Below are 17,070 nucleotides of genomic sequence, written 5' to 3' on the forward strand. Positions count from 1 at the left end.
TTATTTTTCTTCTTTCTTTGGTTTGTCTTCTAATTTCAACAGTGTTTTGTTTTAGTTATATTGTGTTCAGTTTATAATAAAATATACTATCTAAATTTAGTATTCTTCATGACTGACAAATATTTTTTCTAACTTATGTTCCAGTAGTGCATTAACGCAATACACTTTTACTACAGCATTAGATAGTTGTACAAAAGGCAACATTAATATGTCTTTTGTCCCAACCTTCAAGGGAGTGGACATAACACGATTGACCTTTTTCCCTTTGTAGAATGTTTCATTTTCGGGCTCAACGTTTTGTCCTTATTGTAAACAGTGATATGTCTGTAACAAGGGCGCCCTCATTATGGATGATTGCGCCTATTGAGTACAGGTTTTCCGTACATCTTTTAATTGTTGCTATGGTGAACATGAACGGAGACAGAGAGAATTAATTACATTTTATAGAAAATGGCAAGCGGTGCTTTTGATGCTGCTTCTATAATCAAATATGATGAAGGTTCGTTGCCTATCTTAGAATCTGAACCGATTCTATAGAATTATCCTATTTTACGCCAAGTTGATGAAACTATTTTATTACTTTAGTCTTTATTTGACTAAACTATTAAATTCTTCAATATTAACTTCATCAACAACAAAAGTTAAATCACTAACTTTGGGAATATGCAAAATTGTAGCACAATTTTATGAAATAAACTGTTCCATTTCCGATGGAAGCAACAAGTGAAATCAATATTATATTCGAGTAACTATTGCTCTATCGGAGTTTGTGTAGGTAATGTTTTTCCAAAGTATTAAATTGGTTTGTTGTATTGCGATTCTAGCTGGTCTATACAATTCAACCAATTTCGAGAAGTGCGATATCATAGACTTAATCTCTTTCGTTGTGTGTCACGTTTTTGCATTTTTAAACTGCATACGTTTAGTAACATTTCTAATACTGATTGAGATGCAGTAGAAATACTACTACCCTTGACAAATGTCTCGCTTAAACGTATCTAAAATTTCTTAGAAATTATAATAAAGTAATTACCTGAAATCAATTGAAGTAAAGCGTGAGACCTTGAAAATATCAACATCTGCAAAATCAACAGTTCAAAATAATTGAATCGACATAGGTCGTGATAAAGGAACGTTGAGTACACGGGGGCAGGTGAAACACGTGGTGTGAGAGAGCGGAACAACGATACATCCGACTCACTCGCTCTAATGGCTGACGTGCACAGCGTGGGTGTTAGAGGCCGCTCGACGTATGTTCGCTTGCGTAATATATTCGTCGTACCGGCCCGTTATTTTGTTCCAAGGCAAAGTATCAACAGAGTAAATAGGCTTCTCGTTACAATTTTCGCTTTCGATGCGGCATTGTGAAAGCTTGATAACAAATTAAATCATGCGAGGGGAAGCGAGGCACTTTATGTCTATGCAATTATGTATAACAACATTTGAAGCGTGGTGGAATCGAAGAGCTGTAGATAAGAGAATATTAAAAACAAGAAGACAAAGGAAATAAAAATATCCGTCTTATTGTTATTTAATAGTAGTTAGAAAGGAATATCGATAGTAAAGAGAGAGAAAAACCAACTTGATATGGGAAACTCGTTTTGGACAAAAAGTATTTCAATCAACAAAAAAAAAATAGAAAATAATTTCGTACAAATCTTCTGTCAAATATGTCATTTCGCTATCATGTCAAATAAAATTAAAATTTACAAATTAGCAAAACACATACAAAAAATCAATTAAAATGATTCCAAATGTATAAATTATTTGCAGATAAACACTACCATTATGGATTTATATTTTTTTGTATTAACTTGCCTTTTAGTGTTACAAATGTCACTGGTCAGTGCCTTCCTCAATCCAGCGAACGATGTACGTAAGATTACAAGATATATTAACAAAACTGTTAGAAAATATAAAAATTATTACTTGACTGCAATGCTGCTTTACTTCGTGGTGGTCATTTACCTCGGTATGTACACCCCATTGATGAGTACAATAAAACTTATATTCGGGGGACAACAAGATAAATATGAGAAACTAATCATTGTGAGCAACATGGAAAAGATTTATATCATGGGCGGATTTTCTCTCTTCCTATTCGTCGTGTCATGCGGCGTGAGAAGTTTGATATCTTATACAGCAAAGCTTCTCGAATCATCTGTGTACTCAATATCTAAAATATCCAGCTTATATGGACCGAAAAATAAAGGGTTAGCGCTTGACAATGTGAACATACTACCGCATCTCCTTCGAATGACCAGATCAACCTCATCTATTGGAGTGAATAAAGTTTTGAAAGACCAGTTGAAAGCAATTATTAAGAATATAGAGGTGATAAAAAGTGACAGCAATACGGAATCGAGTGTATATGATGACCACTACCAAACGACAAGAGCTTAACCTATTGTCCTATTTATCATGCTTCATTACTCAGTCCCGTTTTATGTACGGCAGTCATCGGGAACTATTGCCTTACACGCAGGAAACCTTGCCAAGTATTCGAGAATTCTTTGGAATTACGATGGGTTGCGAGGCAAAGGGAAATATTCGGAAAGACAGGACCATAAAAATAAAATGCTACGCTACAAAGGGGAAAAGAAACATACCAAATTGGAATGTATGTTATTTGAACGAAAGAAAAATAATGTTGTTTTTTTATAAAAAGTTTACCCATTCTTTAGAATAAAGATTATCAAAGTGTTTGATTTCTTTCAATTCAATCTAAAGGTAAATGAAATTTTCAACTAACAGAAGCAGTAAAAAATTTCAAATGAAACGATGACAAGAGGTAGAATTTTGAAATGGAAAATTTTATTTACAGAATTGTAGCTTCGCATTACAAAATTCGACAAGTGTAACTTAGTTTTGTTCAGAAGTATGCAATCGCAAAGGTCGCGGCTTTGGCAGTGATTCAGAATACCTAAAAGCAGTCAGTTTGTATCAAGTACTTGAAGATTTGGCTTCAAATCTACAGAATTCTATATTGAGTTACGTTTCGAATAATCCATTTTTTACGCCATTGTTACCTTGTCTTATAAAATTTAGTTTTCAGTTAGTGATTCCACAACTATTGCGATTGTAGAAGGTCTTAATTTTTTTTTCTCTGATATTTTCAAAATTATTGGTTAGACACTTTATCTCTATTATTTTTGTGACTGAATGGCCACTGTTGTCCTGCACTACACTTGAAGAGGCATTTACAGATACACTGGGCTTGAGGTAGTCGATCGCAGATCGCACTTAGCCTAAACCTCGTTTTTGAGTAACTAAGATTGAGGGCTCCCTCAGGAGCCTCGGCACGAGCCGTTACTTCGTTATCCGTTTTTATCTCTCTTTTTTTGTTATTAAAGTGCTTATATTTGTCATCGTCATCATCAAATTGCCCTTGTTCCTAGGAGGTTCGGCACAGTATGTGCATCTCTTCGATACATCTCACTTCTTCTTCTTTTTCTTCTTTTACACAATCCATCCACTCTTTTTCAGTGTTCCCCCTACCTTTAGAGCTATCAACGTTCGTAACAATTTCTTGTAAATATCCTATAAGATAACATTAAATACTCATTCAATTGCAATAGAAATTCCCATTTATTATTTAGGTTTCGCAATGCGTACGGACTGGTTCCGAGTCCTGAGGGATTTTCGGCGTGTCCATATTAAGTTGACATTACGTTTGGTCACCATTACAATAGTAATTGCATAGAATTTCACATAATGAATAGTTAATCGAATGAGAAGTGTCATTTCCATCGATGGTTAATTTCATTTACAATCTTATTGGAATCCAAGGTCATAAGAAAAAAATTCTGGTCTTGTCATAAAGTTTTTTTGTCTTTTGAGACTAATTCCAACTTTATATTCATTCATTCATAAAAACGATAATCGAACAAAAGTATATAAAGTTTAAAAACTTTTGAGCCGTTTTCTTACCGCATCTTTGTCTCAAAACAAAAGGGAACTTTTGGATAACGATCTATTAAATCCGGAGTGGTTTTTACAAAGAAAAAGTATCCAAGGATCGCAATTATGTCAAGGAAAACTATCGGAGAGTATTCGTTGCGAGATTTATTTGATCCTATGAAATCCTAGCAAGGATACCTTCCAAAACTAGCGCAGTGTTACACTATACAATCCCCAATGGGGTTTATTATAAATGATTAGGGTAAGGCACCACTTACACACAAAGAAGCGGAAATATAAATAATGAGTTTCAAAGCGTCGGATACGAAATGGCTTTGTTGTTTGGTGTGGAGTTAACTTTATCTTCTATAGAGCTGTTCTCTGCTGTGTGTTTTAGTGAATCTTTGCGTCTTGACTAAATTGATTGTACAGTTTTTGAAAATAACATTTTTTAAACATGTTAAACTTTGTGTAAAGTATTGTGTGTACAATACTAAAAATTTCTACATTAAGTTTTTGTTCAATTTTTACTAATCGCTTGCATTCTCGTTAACATCCTTGAATAAGTATTTGTATATGTACACGTTCTCTTATCTCAATATAGGAGTATAAAATAAGTTATCCATACTTTTACTTAACTTACAGTTAACATTAATTATACTAGGTCCCTACTATGTACAGTCGCAAAAATTTGCGGTATTACATTTACAGAGAAATAACGAATTGTGTATCATCGAGTTGGGGTAATGACTTTTTAATAATAAAAGCAATAACCTATTTTTCGTATAGACATTACAAATCTGCATCCTAATTTGTTCCGCGCTTTTTTAGTACGTTTGAACTGTAGATGTTAATCTTGAGCACCGTCAGATACCGCGACTGTACTTTGAATTCATGTTAGTGTAACTTTCGTGTTATTTAAAAATTGTGACAATTTCTATCGTTACGTTTTATAAAAGTAAATTATTGAGGAGACATTTTGTGTGCTCCCTTCCACTGAAGTAAACAATGACAATCACCAGGGTGACCATTACCTAGAGCAAATGAACTCGAAAGTGTGCCCTTACTAACACATTTTCTACACTAGTGTAAAGTTTAAGTGTTTTAACCCCCAAGAATAGAGCCAGCAAATACGTCAGAGATAGCTTAACAGCAGTCAGTTGGTTAGAAAGGGATGGACATAGCGGTCCTGCTAATGGCCCAGAGCAAGCAAGCCTTAAAGGCGGTACTCGTAAATAAATGAGCGAATGTGTTTTCTTTTTTTTTTCTTTTTTTCTTAGCGCTCCGGCTTCGCTCGCGCGAGGTTAGGGGCAGGGACGAGGTTGTTTTATGACTAGTTATTACGAAACTGGGTTAGATTTGCTTACTCTGCAGTCGAGCTATGAGTTTTATTTTAAATAAGCTTGCTCGCAACATATTTATAGGGAACTAACATTTTGCTTCTACCTTCAATAGTTTCCACAGACTTACATGTGGAATATTAATTGCCAATGACTTGCATTGTACGTAACTTTTTATTTAAATTTAATATATACTAGCTGTTATAGATAAAAAATATAGCCTAAATTACACACTGATTACGTAGCTTTTTAATGGTAAAGACATTTTTGAAATCCGCCCAGTAGTTTTTGAGTTAATTCAATGAATACAAATAATCTTGGTATACTATACGTTAGTGTGATCAAAGGCATTTTCACAGAAAAGCAACATAAAAATGTTAAAAATTAATTGAAAACCGTTGTGTTAAATATTTTTATTTCACTTTTAAATTATCATAGTAGTATATAGCAGTATTCATCAAGTTAAAAATCATTCAACGCTGTACAAAAGGAAAAATTGTGGGATACGATCATTTACGTCGGAGCCATCGAAATACACGGGAATGTATGCTTTATAGATATATCTTTTTAATTTCCAGCCTCAATTTTATTCAAATCAAATGATATTTCATACTATTTCAACGTTAAAGTTCCGCCTTTAATACCAGTCTATACAAGAGTAAGCCATTTTAATTTCAGCTCCAATGTTGCCGTGGAAAAAGCTCGCGCCGTTGGCATTTTACAATTAAATAACATCATACTAAAATTATTAAATAGATTAACACCGATCCAAAATTAAAAAGCATAACAGTAATATAAGCACTTCTTTTTAACTCAGAGTCACACTACTGCTTATTTATCGAGAAAAAAAGTTAATAAGAAAGAATTTAAATGCCATTAATGAACCACGAGGCTGTAAGTATGAATTTGTAACTAAAATATATACAACTAGCTTTCGCCCGAGACTCCGTCCGCGTGGAATAAAAAAAAACAAAAGTGAGTAGCCTATGTGTTCTTATAGACTATCCTCTACATCTTACCAAATTTCATCGAGATCCATTCTGCCGTTTGGGCTACAAACTCTAACAAACATCCATCCATACATCTAAACTTTCGCATTGATAATATTAGTAAGTAAGTAAGTATGATTTACAACCTAAATATAAACAATCAACCAATCTAAAAGTTCATACTAATATTATAAATACGAAAATTTAGATAGATGGATGGATCAATGGATGTTTGATAGAGTTTGTAGTCTAAACGGCTGAACAGATTTAGATGAAAATTGATATAGGTAGAGGATACTCTGTAAAAACACAGTGTGCTCACTTTTGTTTGATTTTTTATCTCCACGCAGACGGAGTCGCGGGCGAAATCTAGTACTTCCTATTTAAGAAAAACAGACTACAAGAAAGTTTTGTGTAATACAAAACGAGGTGATTTATTTCATCTGCTACGTCACAGTTCAAATTCAAACGGTTAATTTCATTCGAAAGTGTAGACAAAAGAGCTGCGAAATACAGAAATTTATCTCTCCAACTCTACTTCACTTCATTGCAACCATTTTCTAGGTCCACTGTTGTTGGAAGAATGCCTTTAGTTCTAGCCACTGTGAGTGGTACAAGTTATAATCGAAAGCGGGGTTCAGTTCTTACAAATATTACACTTGAAATTTAGTTTTTATTGAACACTTAAAACTTTTCTCTAGTCTACCTTTACAATAATACTAGTATAATATGTAGGATTTGTTCTAGGAAATTGTCTAACTATTTGTGAATTTGCAACTTTTTTAAACGACTTAACTATTAAACTAAAAATAAGTAAAAACAAAGTACATTAAAAAACACGGAATAAATTTCGATTATGGAGATATTTATAGTGATATATATATATATAACACACAAGAAAGCTTTAAAATTCCGTCCGTGTTAGTTCAATAAATAAAAATATTTTCATCGAAAATAAAACAAATTCACCGATGCTGCTGGCAAGTTTATGACGATAAAAATCTCCGTAGCATTGTTATTTTTCTGCTAGTTTCTTAACCTTTGCTCTTTTACTTAGATTGTATTCTTTATTTCGTGTTTACTCGGCAACGTATTTTCATTTTAAAGGTTGTCTTAATGTGAACTTTGTACATTTATTAAATATTATTTGTACAAAAACAAAACGGTGTGCTAACACCAAACTCTTCTATAAACACACATTGCATATCTTTCATATTCTTTTAAAAAAAACTGTCATCTTGCTATTATTATAAATGCGAATGTTTAGATGGATGGTTGGATGATAGAGTTTGTAGCCTAAACTTCTAAACGGAGCATAGTCTAGAAGAACTCATAGGTTACTTACTTTTGTTTTTAATTCTACAGACGGAGTCGCGGGCGAAAGCTAGTAACAATATATTTTAATGAAAGATTTTTGAAAGCGTAAACTCACGGTTATGTCGTCTTAAACAAATCGTGAATATTATATTTTATTTTCTAAATATTTCTGCTCCTTTCACTTGCGCCAACATAGAGGAAGTGTGCAAAGAATAAACGAACAGAATCGTTAAAAATTTACAATTTTTCGTCCAAGTTTCTCTGGGTCGCGTTCACTACTGGCCATTGCATACATACTGTAACACTTTTGTACTGTAGCCTTTACACATTTTCTGGTAGAAACCGATAGCAGCGCCCCTCCGCGGGTTTAAAAAAAAAATTATGTGTCTTGGTCAAAAGATGGCGTTAATTACGTTAGTCCTAATTATAACAGTTAATCGTTTATAGCACACACATAACAAATAGAAATGAAATAATTAAATATTGCCCTAGTTATTATTTCTTATATTAATTATGTTCTATTGATGAAGTACGAGTAGTTGCTATATTTAACTTTAACAAAAAATAGTCAAACAATTTTTATTTACTATATTGACATAAATTGTACTGTTTTTATTATCGAAACAAAACTGTGTAAGTTGTTTTTATCAAAATAAGTTTTAGTTATGACCTAGTTGTGTTCGTTATAAACGACAGCCTTTGTGAGTCTACAAAGGGTGTTTTTTTCCTTGACAAATAGATGATTTGGGTTGGTATTACTGTTGACAAGTTGTTCCATTCACAATTAAAATATGTCTACGTTTATAAGTGTTTTTTTTTATAATTATATGCTTTTATAGTATTGGTAAGAAAGGTAGACAGCCATAACGGGATGTCACAAAACATATACGTCTTTAGTTAATTTATTTTAAACGGGAAAAATAGTGCCAAAAAGTTATTCAACCTTGACATGAAAAATAGTACAATACGGCATAGGCGTCCCCTGTTAACGTCAAAAAAGTGTCATAAGTTCCTTATCGGCTTTGTCTTGTCATGACTCGTCTTGTGTAATTTCCCTGTGTCGGTATTTTTTCTGCATTTCGTCACTAAAAATAAAACTGTAATGCTTACTTTAGTCTCTTTTCTTATTTTTTCGGAAGGAAAGTAAAGTAAATTTGTAATTAATAGCTAAAATCCGTCGGCATGGAATTAAAAAAAAAATAAATCTTAGTAGCCTAGCTTCCAGACTATCCTCTACATCTATGATAAATATCATCAAGATCCGTTCAGCCATTTAGGCTACAAACTCTAACAAACATCCGTAACTTTCGCATTTATAATATTAGTAAGATTTTTTTATTCCTAGAATAAAGTATATTGCGACTATACGAGTATTGAGTCTAGATTTAAATTGGTTAAAAGGAAAGTTAAATAAATTGTTCATCTGAAATTATAATGTCTTGTTATAAATTCATTTCCATTTCAAAATTCCCTTATAAAGTGAAGTAAACAATAACATCCAATCATTTCAATATGGCGTGTACAACAAAAACCTTTCACCTTCGACCTTTGTTACATCGCTGTTACGTTTTTGAACAAGGTCTTTAATATTATCACAACCTTTTATTCTTCTCTCACTTTTGTTTTATTCCTCTCTATTTACATTACATAGCAAGATTGCTATCGTAACATAATTTACTTTACAAAATCCTACATAGGCTTATTTCAGTCAGCAAAATTTTGACGTCAATTTAATGTTACAATTAATTTTTTTAAGTTAAAATTACGCTTACATGTAGAGGCAGACCTAGAAAGAGATGGATGGATTGCAGAAAGGTGACATGATCAAGAAGGGAGTGATAACTGTGATGACGTATGATAGAGTTATTTGGAGGACGAAAACCCGGCCGACCCTATGGGAGTATGATAAGGCAGGGGACATTATAATGCACAGTTTTAACGTAATTAACTCTCAGTTAAAACTTAATATATAGCGGGCTTATGTAAGGGTTTATTTGAACTTTTGTTGAATTTTGCAACTTTTTCTTTCAATCTTCTTCTTTTAGCCAATCTGGACTTCTGTACTTGTATTATAAAAAGATTTGTCTTTTCGTTTGCAATGAAAATACTGTAAAACTACTTGGTCGATTTTAATAATATGTCAGCACTGGAAAGAAACATTATCACTAAGTAATATAGATTATATTTTGTTGACCGACTTCCCAAAAGAAGGAGGTACTCGGTGGTAAGGTCGGTGTCAGTCAATGTAGATTCATTACTTAAACGTTACTATACTTACAATTGTTAATTGTTATAGTAAAAACGTGGAAACCCTTACGTATAAATATCACTGCATACCTCGGCTGACACCGACATCAAAGTAATAATAATTGTACACTATAGACATAACAGTTACAATAAGGTAGGTTTACTATTTTCAAGGAATTATTTCGTTACTTTTTAGTGTACTGTTTTTTTTATACAGACGATTTCACGAGCAAACGCTAGTCTTATCATTCCTTCTTTATAAAAACAAAACTTACTAATAAACTGTCAGCAAGAAACTTTTTCTTCCACATTCGTCATAATATCAATCACCACTCTAGTAAAAGCCTCACACATAACATATATATCAACCTAAGCCCGTACTCATAAAAGCACTTTCGCAAATTTCCTAAAACAAAGTGAAAACTTTCGAGGGTGAACCACCGGATCCTTTTGAGTGTCACACGTGTTCTAACTTTTAACTCAAACGACTCTCGCGTTTTAAGAGGTAACTACTCGAGTTTTGGGATAAAATACCCAGAGAGAGTACTTTGATGGAATGAATCGAAGATAACTTACCTTTAGTAGGTCATTAAATAATTATGACGCCTCGAATGAATGAATTAGAATTGAATTTAGAATGTTAATAAATTTCTAGTTAAGTATTTAATTTGATATTCTTTTAAACGAGTTGATGCATTACTTGTAAGGGTTTAATATCATTCCAATTTATTTAGTAAACATGTTTTACTATGCTAGTGTTTACAAAATAATTGTTATTCCATTTTTCGATACTAAAATCTCTAAAAATAAGGACCTGTCCCATCACTGGCTGATAGAGGCTCAGATAGCTTAAAAATGACGTCACTGTCAGATAAGGTAACAAAATCCGATATTTCCATCATATGTTTTACACGTTGGATTGTTCAGACAATTTACAGAGGGACAGGCCCTAAGAGTGGTTTCTTTCGATAATGTGTTTTGTGTAAAGAAAATTGTAAAAAATATACCATCGTTTCATATTTGTATTTATTCATTTTGCGGTAAAATAAAAAGAAACAATAAAATAAAAGAAATTCATAAAAATAAGTTACATTTAACTTTTTACATTCACAGCTCGGGGGAGCGTAAAATTTTTATTGAACAACAGTAAAAAGATATGAACATATTTTTTATGTTATTTTCATTTCAAATTACTGCGTTATTTCAATTGGCCGCAAGCGCGAGGGCGCCACTTTCGCGTTACAATAATTTCCAGGTCAGGGCCCGTTGGACACGAGTTTTACATTGCCGCGTATACCTTTTTACACTTGGACGTTTAATTTTCATTGCTTAGACTAGGAACTAGACGCTGCGTTGCTAAGGCGAGTAAAATTAGTTTTAAAATCAGTTCACTAGTTTTTCAGGTAGATTAGGATAAACAAACATTTTCTTTATATAATATTAGACTATTTTTTAACTAATAAGGACGATTTTGATCATATTACCCAAAATCTTCACTCATCAAATTAATTATCTTTTTCATTTAATACTAGCTTTCGCCCGCAACTCCGTTCTCGTGGAATTAAAAAAAAAACAAAATGGAATAGCCTATGTGCTCTTTCAGACTATCCTCTACATCTATGCCAAGTTTCATCGAGATTTGTTCAGCAATTTAGGCTACAAACTCTAACATACATCCATCTATCTAAACTTTTGCTTTTATAATATTAGTAAGATTGTAACTGTTAACAATGAAGCAACATTTATATAATTGAAACGCAATTAAGTTTAATGAACTTATTAAGTACAGAACAGTAGTTAAGTAAGCTAAGTATTGGCAATAAAGGGCATAAGAAGATCCCGTGCGTGCTATTAACAAAAGATAAGGCTGGGCTTTATTACTCTGAAGTTGAGATCGATACGTCGACCACAGATAAAAAAGTTTTCTAAATGCACTACTGTTTTGTTTAAATGAAGACATTTGTTTGACACACACACAGTCACTCATATACACACTAGCACACATGAAAGACGATTAACAAGTATTATATTTCTTTAATTTTAATTTATAGTTACTAATTAACAGTAACATTATTATTTTCTGTAATTAATATTGCTCCTTTCTGTTAAATGTAACTAAAAGGGAAGGCATTGACTCCTTAAGCACAGGATTTCCTAGTTAAGGAGAAAAAGCGAAGTTGCTCCTGTAAACAATGATTATTCAATAAATAATAAAAAATATAGGTTACCGTCATGTGGTGTATGAAATAGACTGCAATTATTCAGATACAAAAGGAAATTTTAGAAACATCGCACATTGTGACGAGGCTCCTTTCTCTGACGTGACCATTTGAGACATTTGAATCAGCCAGTGGTTTCCTATTTTTGACCGACTTCCCAAAAGAAGGAGGTACTCAATTCGTCGATATGTTCTTTTTTTATTTATTTTTTATGTGTGTTACGGCATAATAATGTCATGTATTATGTTAGAGCGCGGAAGATCAGCGTTGGGTACTTCAATTTGAAGTATCCAGCATTTATAGCTGAGCGAGGACCCAATCGGGTCAGCATTGTAATACTCATTTTAAAGATTTCATTTGTCCTTTAATTACGTTTTTATTATTTCTTATTAGATAGATTACTTTGTTTTTTTTTTTATATAATTTCTAGTTGTGTTGTAGTGTTGATAAGATTAGATGTAATTTTTTTTATTTAGTATAATTTTGTTTCATCAAAATGTCCTTAAATAGTTATGTGGTCATTTAAGATTCGAACGGGAAACGTTGATGCATTTTCTAGTCAATTTTTGTTTATATACAAATTTATCTTCGTAGCTTATTCAGATCCTTTAGTAGTGGAAGTCTATGATTATTCGATTTAGGTGTACTTCAAAATACAAATCAAATTAAAAAAAATAATTAAATTACATATTATTAAGTTAATCCCTTGGAAAAATGTTATAATAAGCGTTGTTTTATTTATTAAACGAAGATGGAATTTGAATCATTAGATCGAGTTTAGAATGTAATTGGAGTTATCCTCGTCGATTCATCGATTCCAATGAGATATACTTCCGTTAGGCGGTTTACGATTTCCCGGAGAGAAGGCACTCAGGAAAGGGGAGGGGAGGGATAATATAATTTCCCAGAATCCCAATCTTTGGAAACGATGATCACTTATTCAGTATTAATTTTGCCCCAGTGCATTTGATCTGATGACTGATCTACCTTTTGTAAACGTAATCTTACTATGTAATATTACAAAAACGAAAGTTTAGATAGATTGATGAATGTTTGTAAGAGTTTGTAGCCCAAATGGCTGAACGGATTTCGATGAAATTTGGCGTAGATGTAGATAATAGTCTGGAAAAACACATACTTAGTTTTATTTAATTCCAAGCGGACGGAGTCGCGGACGAAAGCTAGTAATAATATAATGATTGATTAGAGATTAAAAATCAAATCACAGGATGTTAAAAGAATCATAGTTTTATAACATCCTGTAAAACATGTGCCGATATTTATTTTTTCCATTTAAATAATACATTACAGTACACTATGGGATGACCTTCGAGGTTGTCCGAATAAACCAGCGTAACGCATGTTACATGACAAGCATGCAATCACTAGTGTTAGAAACCAACAAGCAACGAGCCATTGAGTACGAATGTTACACTTCGTAACATCATTAGTACAGACCATTTACAATTTTAAACCCCTACTCGTATATCGTTATACGTAAAATAAATTCTTAAAAAGCTTTTTCAGTTAAAAATGGTAATATTTTTTCTAATAAAAACTTATTAGTAGTAATATGCTGCAGTCTTTAGCACATTGCCAAATTCATTCCGTTATATGGTCGAATATTTAATAGTAACAAAGGCATGGAAATTATTCAAGTTTATTGTAGCCGTGCCAATTCTGAATCGGCTGCGACTGTCGTAAATGGCCAGCGTTATCTATTCGTGGATACGTACGGGTCTCTGCAGATAACTAATGTTCACGTACTCCAGAGATTTTTGCTTTTCACACTATTCTAGTAAAATTTATGAATCTTTTCATGACAGCATATGTGGTATTTATAATTGCATTGTATTTTTAAAATCTTATCTATATTTATGTTTATAACAAAGATTTGGATTTTGTTAAGCATTATAACTATAATAAATAACTTGAAAACTCATCATCATCATCGTCACCAGCTCACCATACATCCCCACCGGGGGGCTCGAAACCTACCCTAAGTTACGGTGACTAGGCCTATCTGATCATATACTCTAAAAAAACCTTTTAGGCCGATTTCGATAATTCACTCACCATTAAAGAGCTCTTTAACACAGTCACGCTATAGGCTGTATGTTTTTTACGCCATTAAACTTAGTGGGTAAATATTTTGGATAAAAACCCTAATGTCGAAAAGAGACCATAAACTACAAGCTGCCAACATCAAGGAAGCAAGACTGGCATTTATGCATTTGAATTATGACATTTGACAAATATGAACAATAAAATAAAGTTATTATAAATTCATGCGGATGAAGCCGCACGGGAACAGCTAGTCATACAGGCAATCGAAACATAAACAGATAGACAAACTTACGCCAGATAATTGAACTTGGACAACATTTTGGTGATATAAGTTATCATAACTAACTTGAACATTGATATACTTGTTCTCTTTTAACTGATGGTAAGCTGAGTAAACAATACCCGAACAATAAGGACAAGGGCTCTCAGAAAAACCTCATGTTTGATACTACAGAGTTTCAAGTGCTAACAGGCTCTTCAAATAAATCTATGCTCGATAGTCTGGTGTTATCGGTTATTGCCTTGCATCATTTTGTTTATTAAACAATAAATAACTACCGATCTTTATTAAAAATACTAGCAACATCGCGTGGAATTAAAAAAAAAATATTAAGTGCCTGTCCCACCACTGGCTGATATCAGATACCTTAAAATTACGTTCCTGTCAGATAAGGTAACAAAATTCGATATTTCATTTTTAACAAGTTGGATTGTTATCAGACAAATTACAATTTGGTGGGACAGACCCTGAGTGTTCTTCCAGACTATGCTCAATATTTGTGCCAAATTTAATCGAGATCCGTTCAGCAGTTTAGGCTACAATATCAAACATTCATCCATTCAAACTTTCGCATTTATATTAGACAAGATAAACAATTATCAATAGGTAAGTATGACCTCTTTATTACGTTTTTAACCGTATTGTGACATCACTAAAATAGACGTCCTTGATTTATTGTTGTGTCTACGCTTCCCACGCAATTAACTTGAACAATTTTAGATACAGATAGTCTTTTTATTTTTAACAACAGACAATATTAAGACCGTTAACTGAAAATCAGACCAAACTGTGTGTATAAGCGAAATGTTAACTGCCTGTTATCTGAATCCTGAATCCTTTATTAAAGTTTGAAAGTAACGCCAGTAGTGGAGAAATAAAAAAGCAAAATGTTAGCGAAGATGGACATAGGGGACGAGATGATCACGTTAACAAGAAAGCATTAAAATTGAGTACGAGTACAAAGGTAGAATACGAAGAAAGTATGAATTGTGTGAAAGATATGCTTAGGAAGGGAATTCAGATATGACATCTGCTAGAGATGTATGGAAGAGCAGCACATATTCCCCCTGTAGGGGCAAGTGCAGGTTGATAATAAAATATCAATATCAAAATAATTTACCGCGTTTCAGCTAGCGATTAGAACAGAAGCTTTTATGCAAACTGACGCTCACGCTGACGGTGTTTGTTAGCAGCTTATTTTATTTACAATCGAACACCGTTTATTAGCCAATGTTGAGTGTTTAATATTATGTTTTAGTAACAAGTAATTTGTTTTTTAATATTGTTTTATATTAAAAACATATAAGTACTCATGTATACGCGTAAAATGCTAGGCTCATTTTAGTTGATGATTTCCACTGTACAGCGCATTTAATTTTTTTTTTGTCTATCTATCTGTCTGTTCGCAAGCTGCGTTTGTTCCGGGTAATCTCCGAAATGAGTTGGCTGATTTCGAGCGGACTTTCACTGAAAGTTGCTGACATAGACGCGCATATTTTAGGCTACTTTTTATCCCGGAAATAGCTATGGTTCCTGTGGGAAGTCGCAAGCAAAAGCTAGTACACAAATCAACTAATTAATTCGGTTGTTTGTAATACGAGATGGTACTTATGGGCACAGAGTTAATAAAAGATGTTCATGCAACATTTCAATAGAAATAGCTGCAAAGAAATCCAAAGTATTCTAATACAAGAGAGCTCTTATACGCGTTATTGGGTTTGAACTACTTTGATTGCCAATATAGAGTGCATTTGACCCGAACGCTTTAGTATAACAAACGATTTTCAATTTTAATTCCTTGATCTAAGAACGTTAACCGCAAATCAAAGTGCGATAGCTTGAACTATTGAATAGAAAACGCAATATTGAAAAGGGATCCTTACATTTTCCTAGTTTTGATTGTTACTTGATACATGGAGAAATAACTCGAGTTGTATTGTTATCTATTGTTTACGAAATGAATGCATTTCTTATTCTAGTTTGTATTGTGAACTAGTTTTATTTTTTAAGTACATTGTGGTAATAATAACGTTTATATACGACAATTTAAAGCCAGGTATTTATTTTTCTTAATTGTCATCAGGGTACCATAACTCAGTCAGTCGGAATATCGCAATAGACGAGATCCTATCATTTTATGGTGACTGCGTTGTTAACTATGACCACAGTAACCAATGTTATACTAACTACGTATCAATTACTGATCTTTTCTAAGACTAGTTACAATGTCTAGTAAAAGCTGTAATAAATTGCAATAACAAAACGACGAAAGTTGTACGTTGTATTTTAAAAGTTCATATTTATATATATTTATGACTACAGTAAAGTATGAAATATTTTATATATATTTATTGGTAGAGTAAGTTGTAGATTATGAAATGTGGTTCAGCTTAAAAATTCACTTCTTACAGTCTTATGTTGATCATGGAACGCCAATTCCTTTTTAAACGTAAAATATTGTATTCTTGTGAGTTTTATAGTAAACAGTAGTATTGAAATGACAAGAATTATGTTATACAAAATTTTAGACAAATCAGGTGACATCTGATTAACCAAGATTATTGAGGTCGACAAACGTTTCTTGAAATTTCATCTACAATCTTTTTAATTCAATAAATTTGTGTTATTTGATTATTTTAGTGGGTATAATACTTACAATGTAGCGCAAAGGGGGCACATAGCCGAGAGCGCACGAGTGCCCGCCCGCCGCT

General features: G+C 32.8%; 2 protein-coding genes across 2 annotated transcripts in view; one reads left to right on the forward strand and one right to left on the reverse strand.

Moving 5' to 3' along the window:
- LOC106111641 (acetylcholine receptor subunit alpha-like 1) overlaps positions 1-17,070 on the reverse strand; it is a 165,044-nt gene extending 147,974 nt beyond the window's left edge. Inside the window, exon 1 of the mRNA XM_013293777.1 lies at positions 17,016-17,070. The gene's annotated coding sequence lies outside the window, so the exon portion shown is untranslated. The remainder of the gene's footprint in view (positions 1-17,015) is intronic.
- Positions 1,747-2,705, forward strand: LOC106111643. The gene has a single exon (XM_013293778.1). It carries the CDS (start codon positions 1,789-1,791, stop codon positions 2,401-2,403), a length of 615 nt encoding a protein of 204 aa, XP_013149232.1. The 5' UTR covers positions 1,747-1,788; the 3' UTR covers positions 2,404-2,705.

This window comes from Papilio polytes, unplaced genomic scaffold, assembly GCF_000836215.1.
Source record: "Papilio polytes unplaced genomic scaffold, Ppol_1.0 DF824158.1, whole genome shotgun sequence".
Lineage (NCBI taxonomy): Eukaryota > Metazoa > Arthropoda > Insecta > Lepidoptera > Papilionidae > Papilio > Papilio polytes.

Excerpts from the sequence above, each read along its gene's own strand:
- LOC106111643 (XM_013293778.1), top strand. The coding sequence starts at position 1,789 with ATGGATTTATATTTTTTTGTATTAACTTGCCTTTTAGTGTTACAAATG.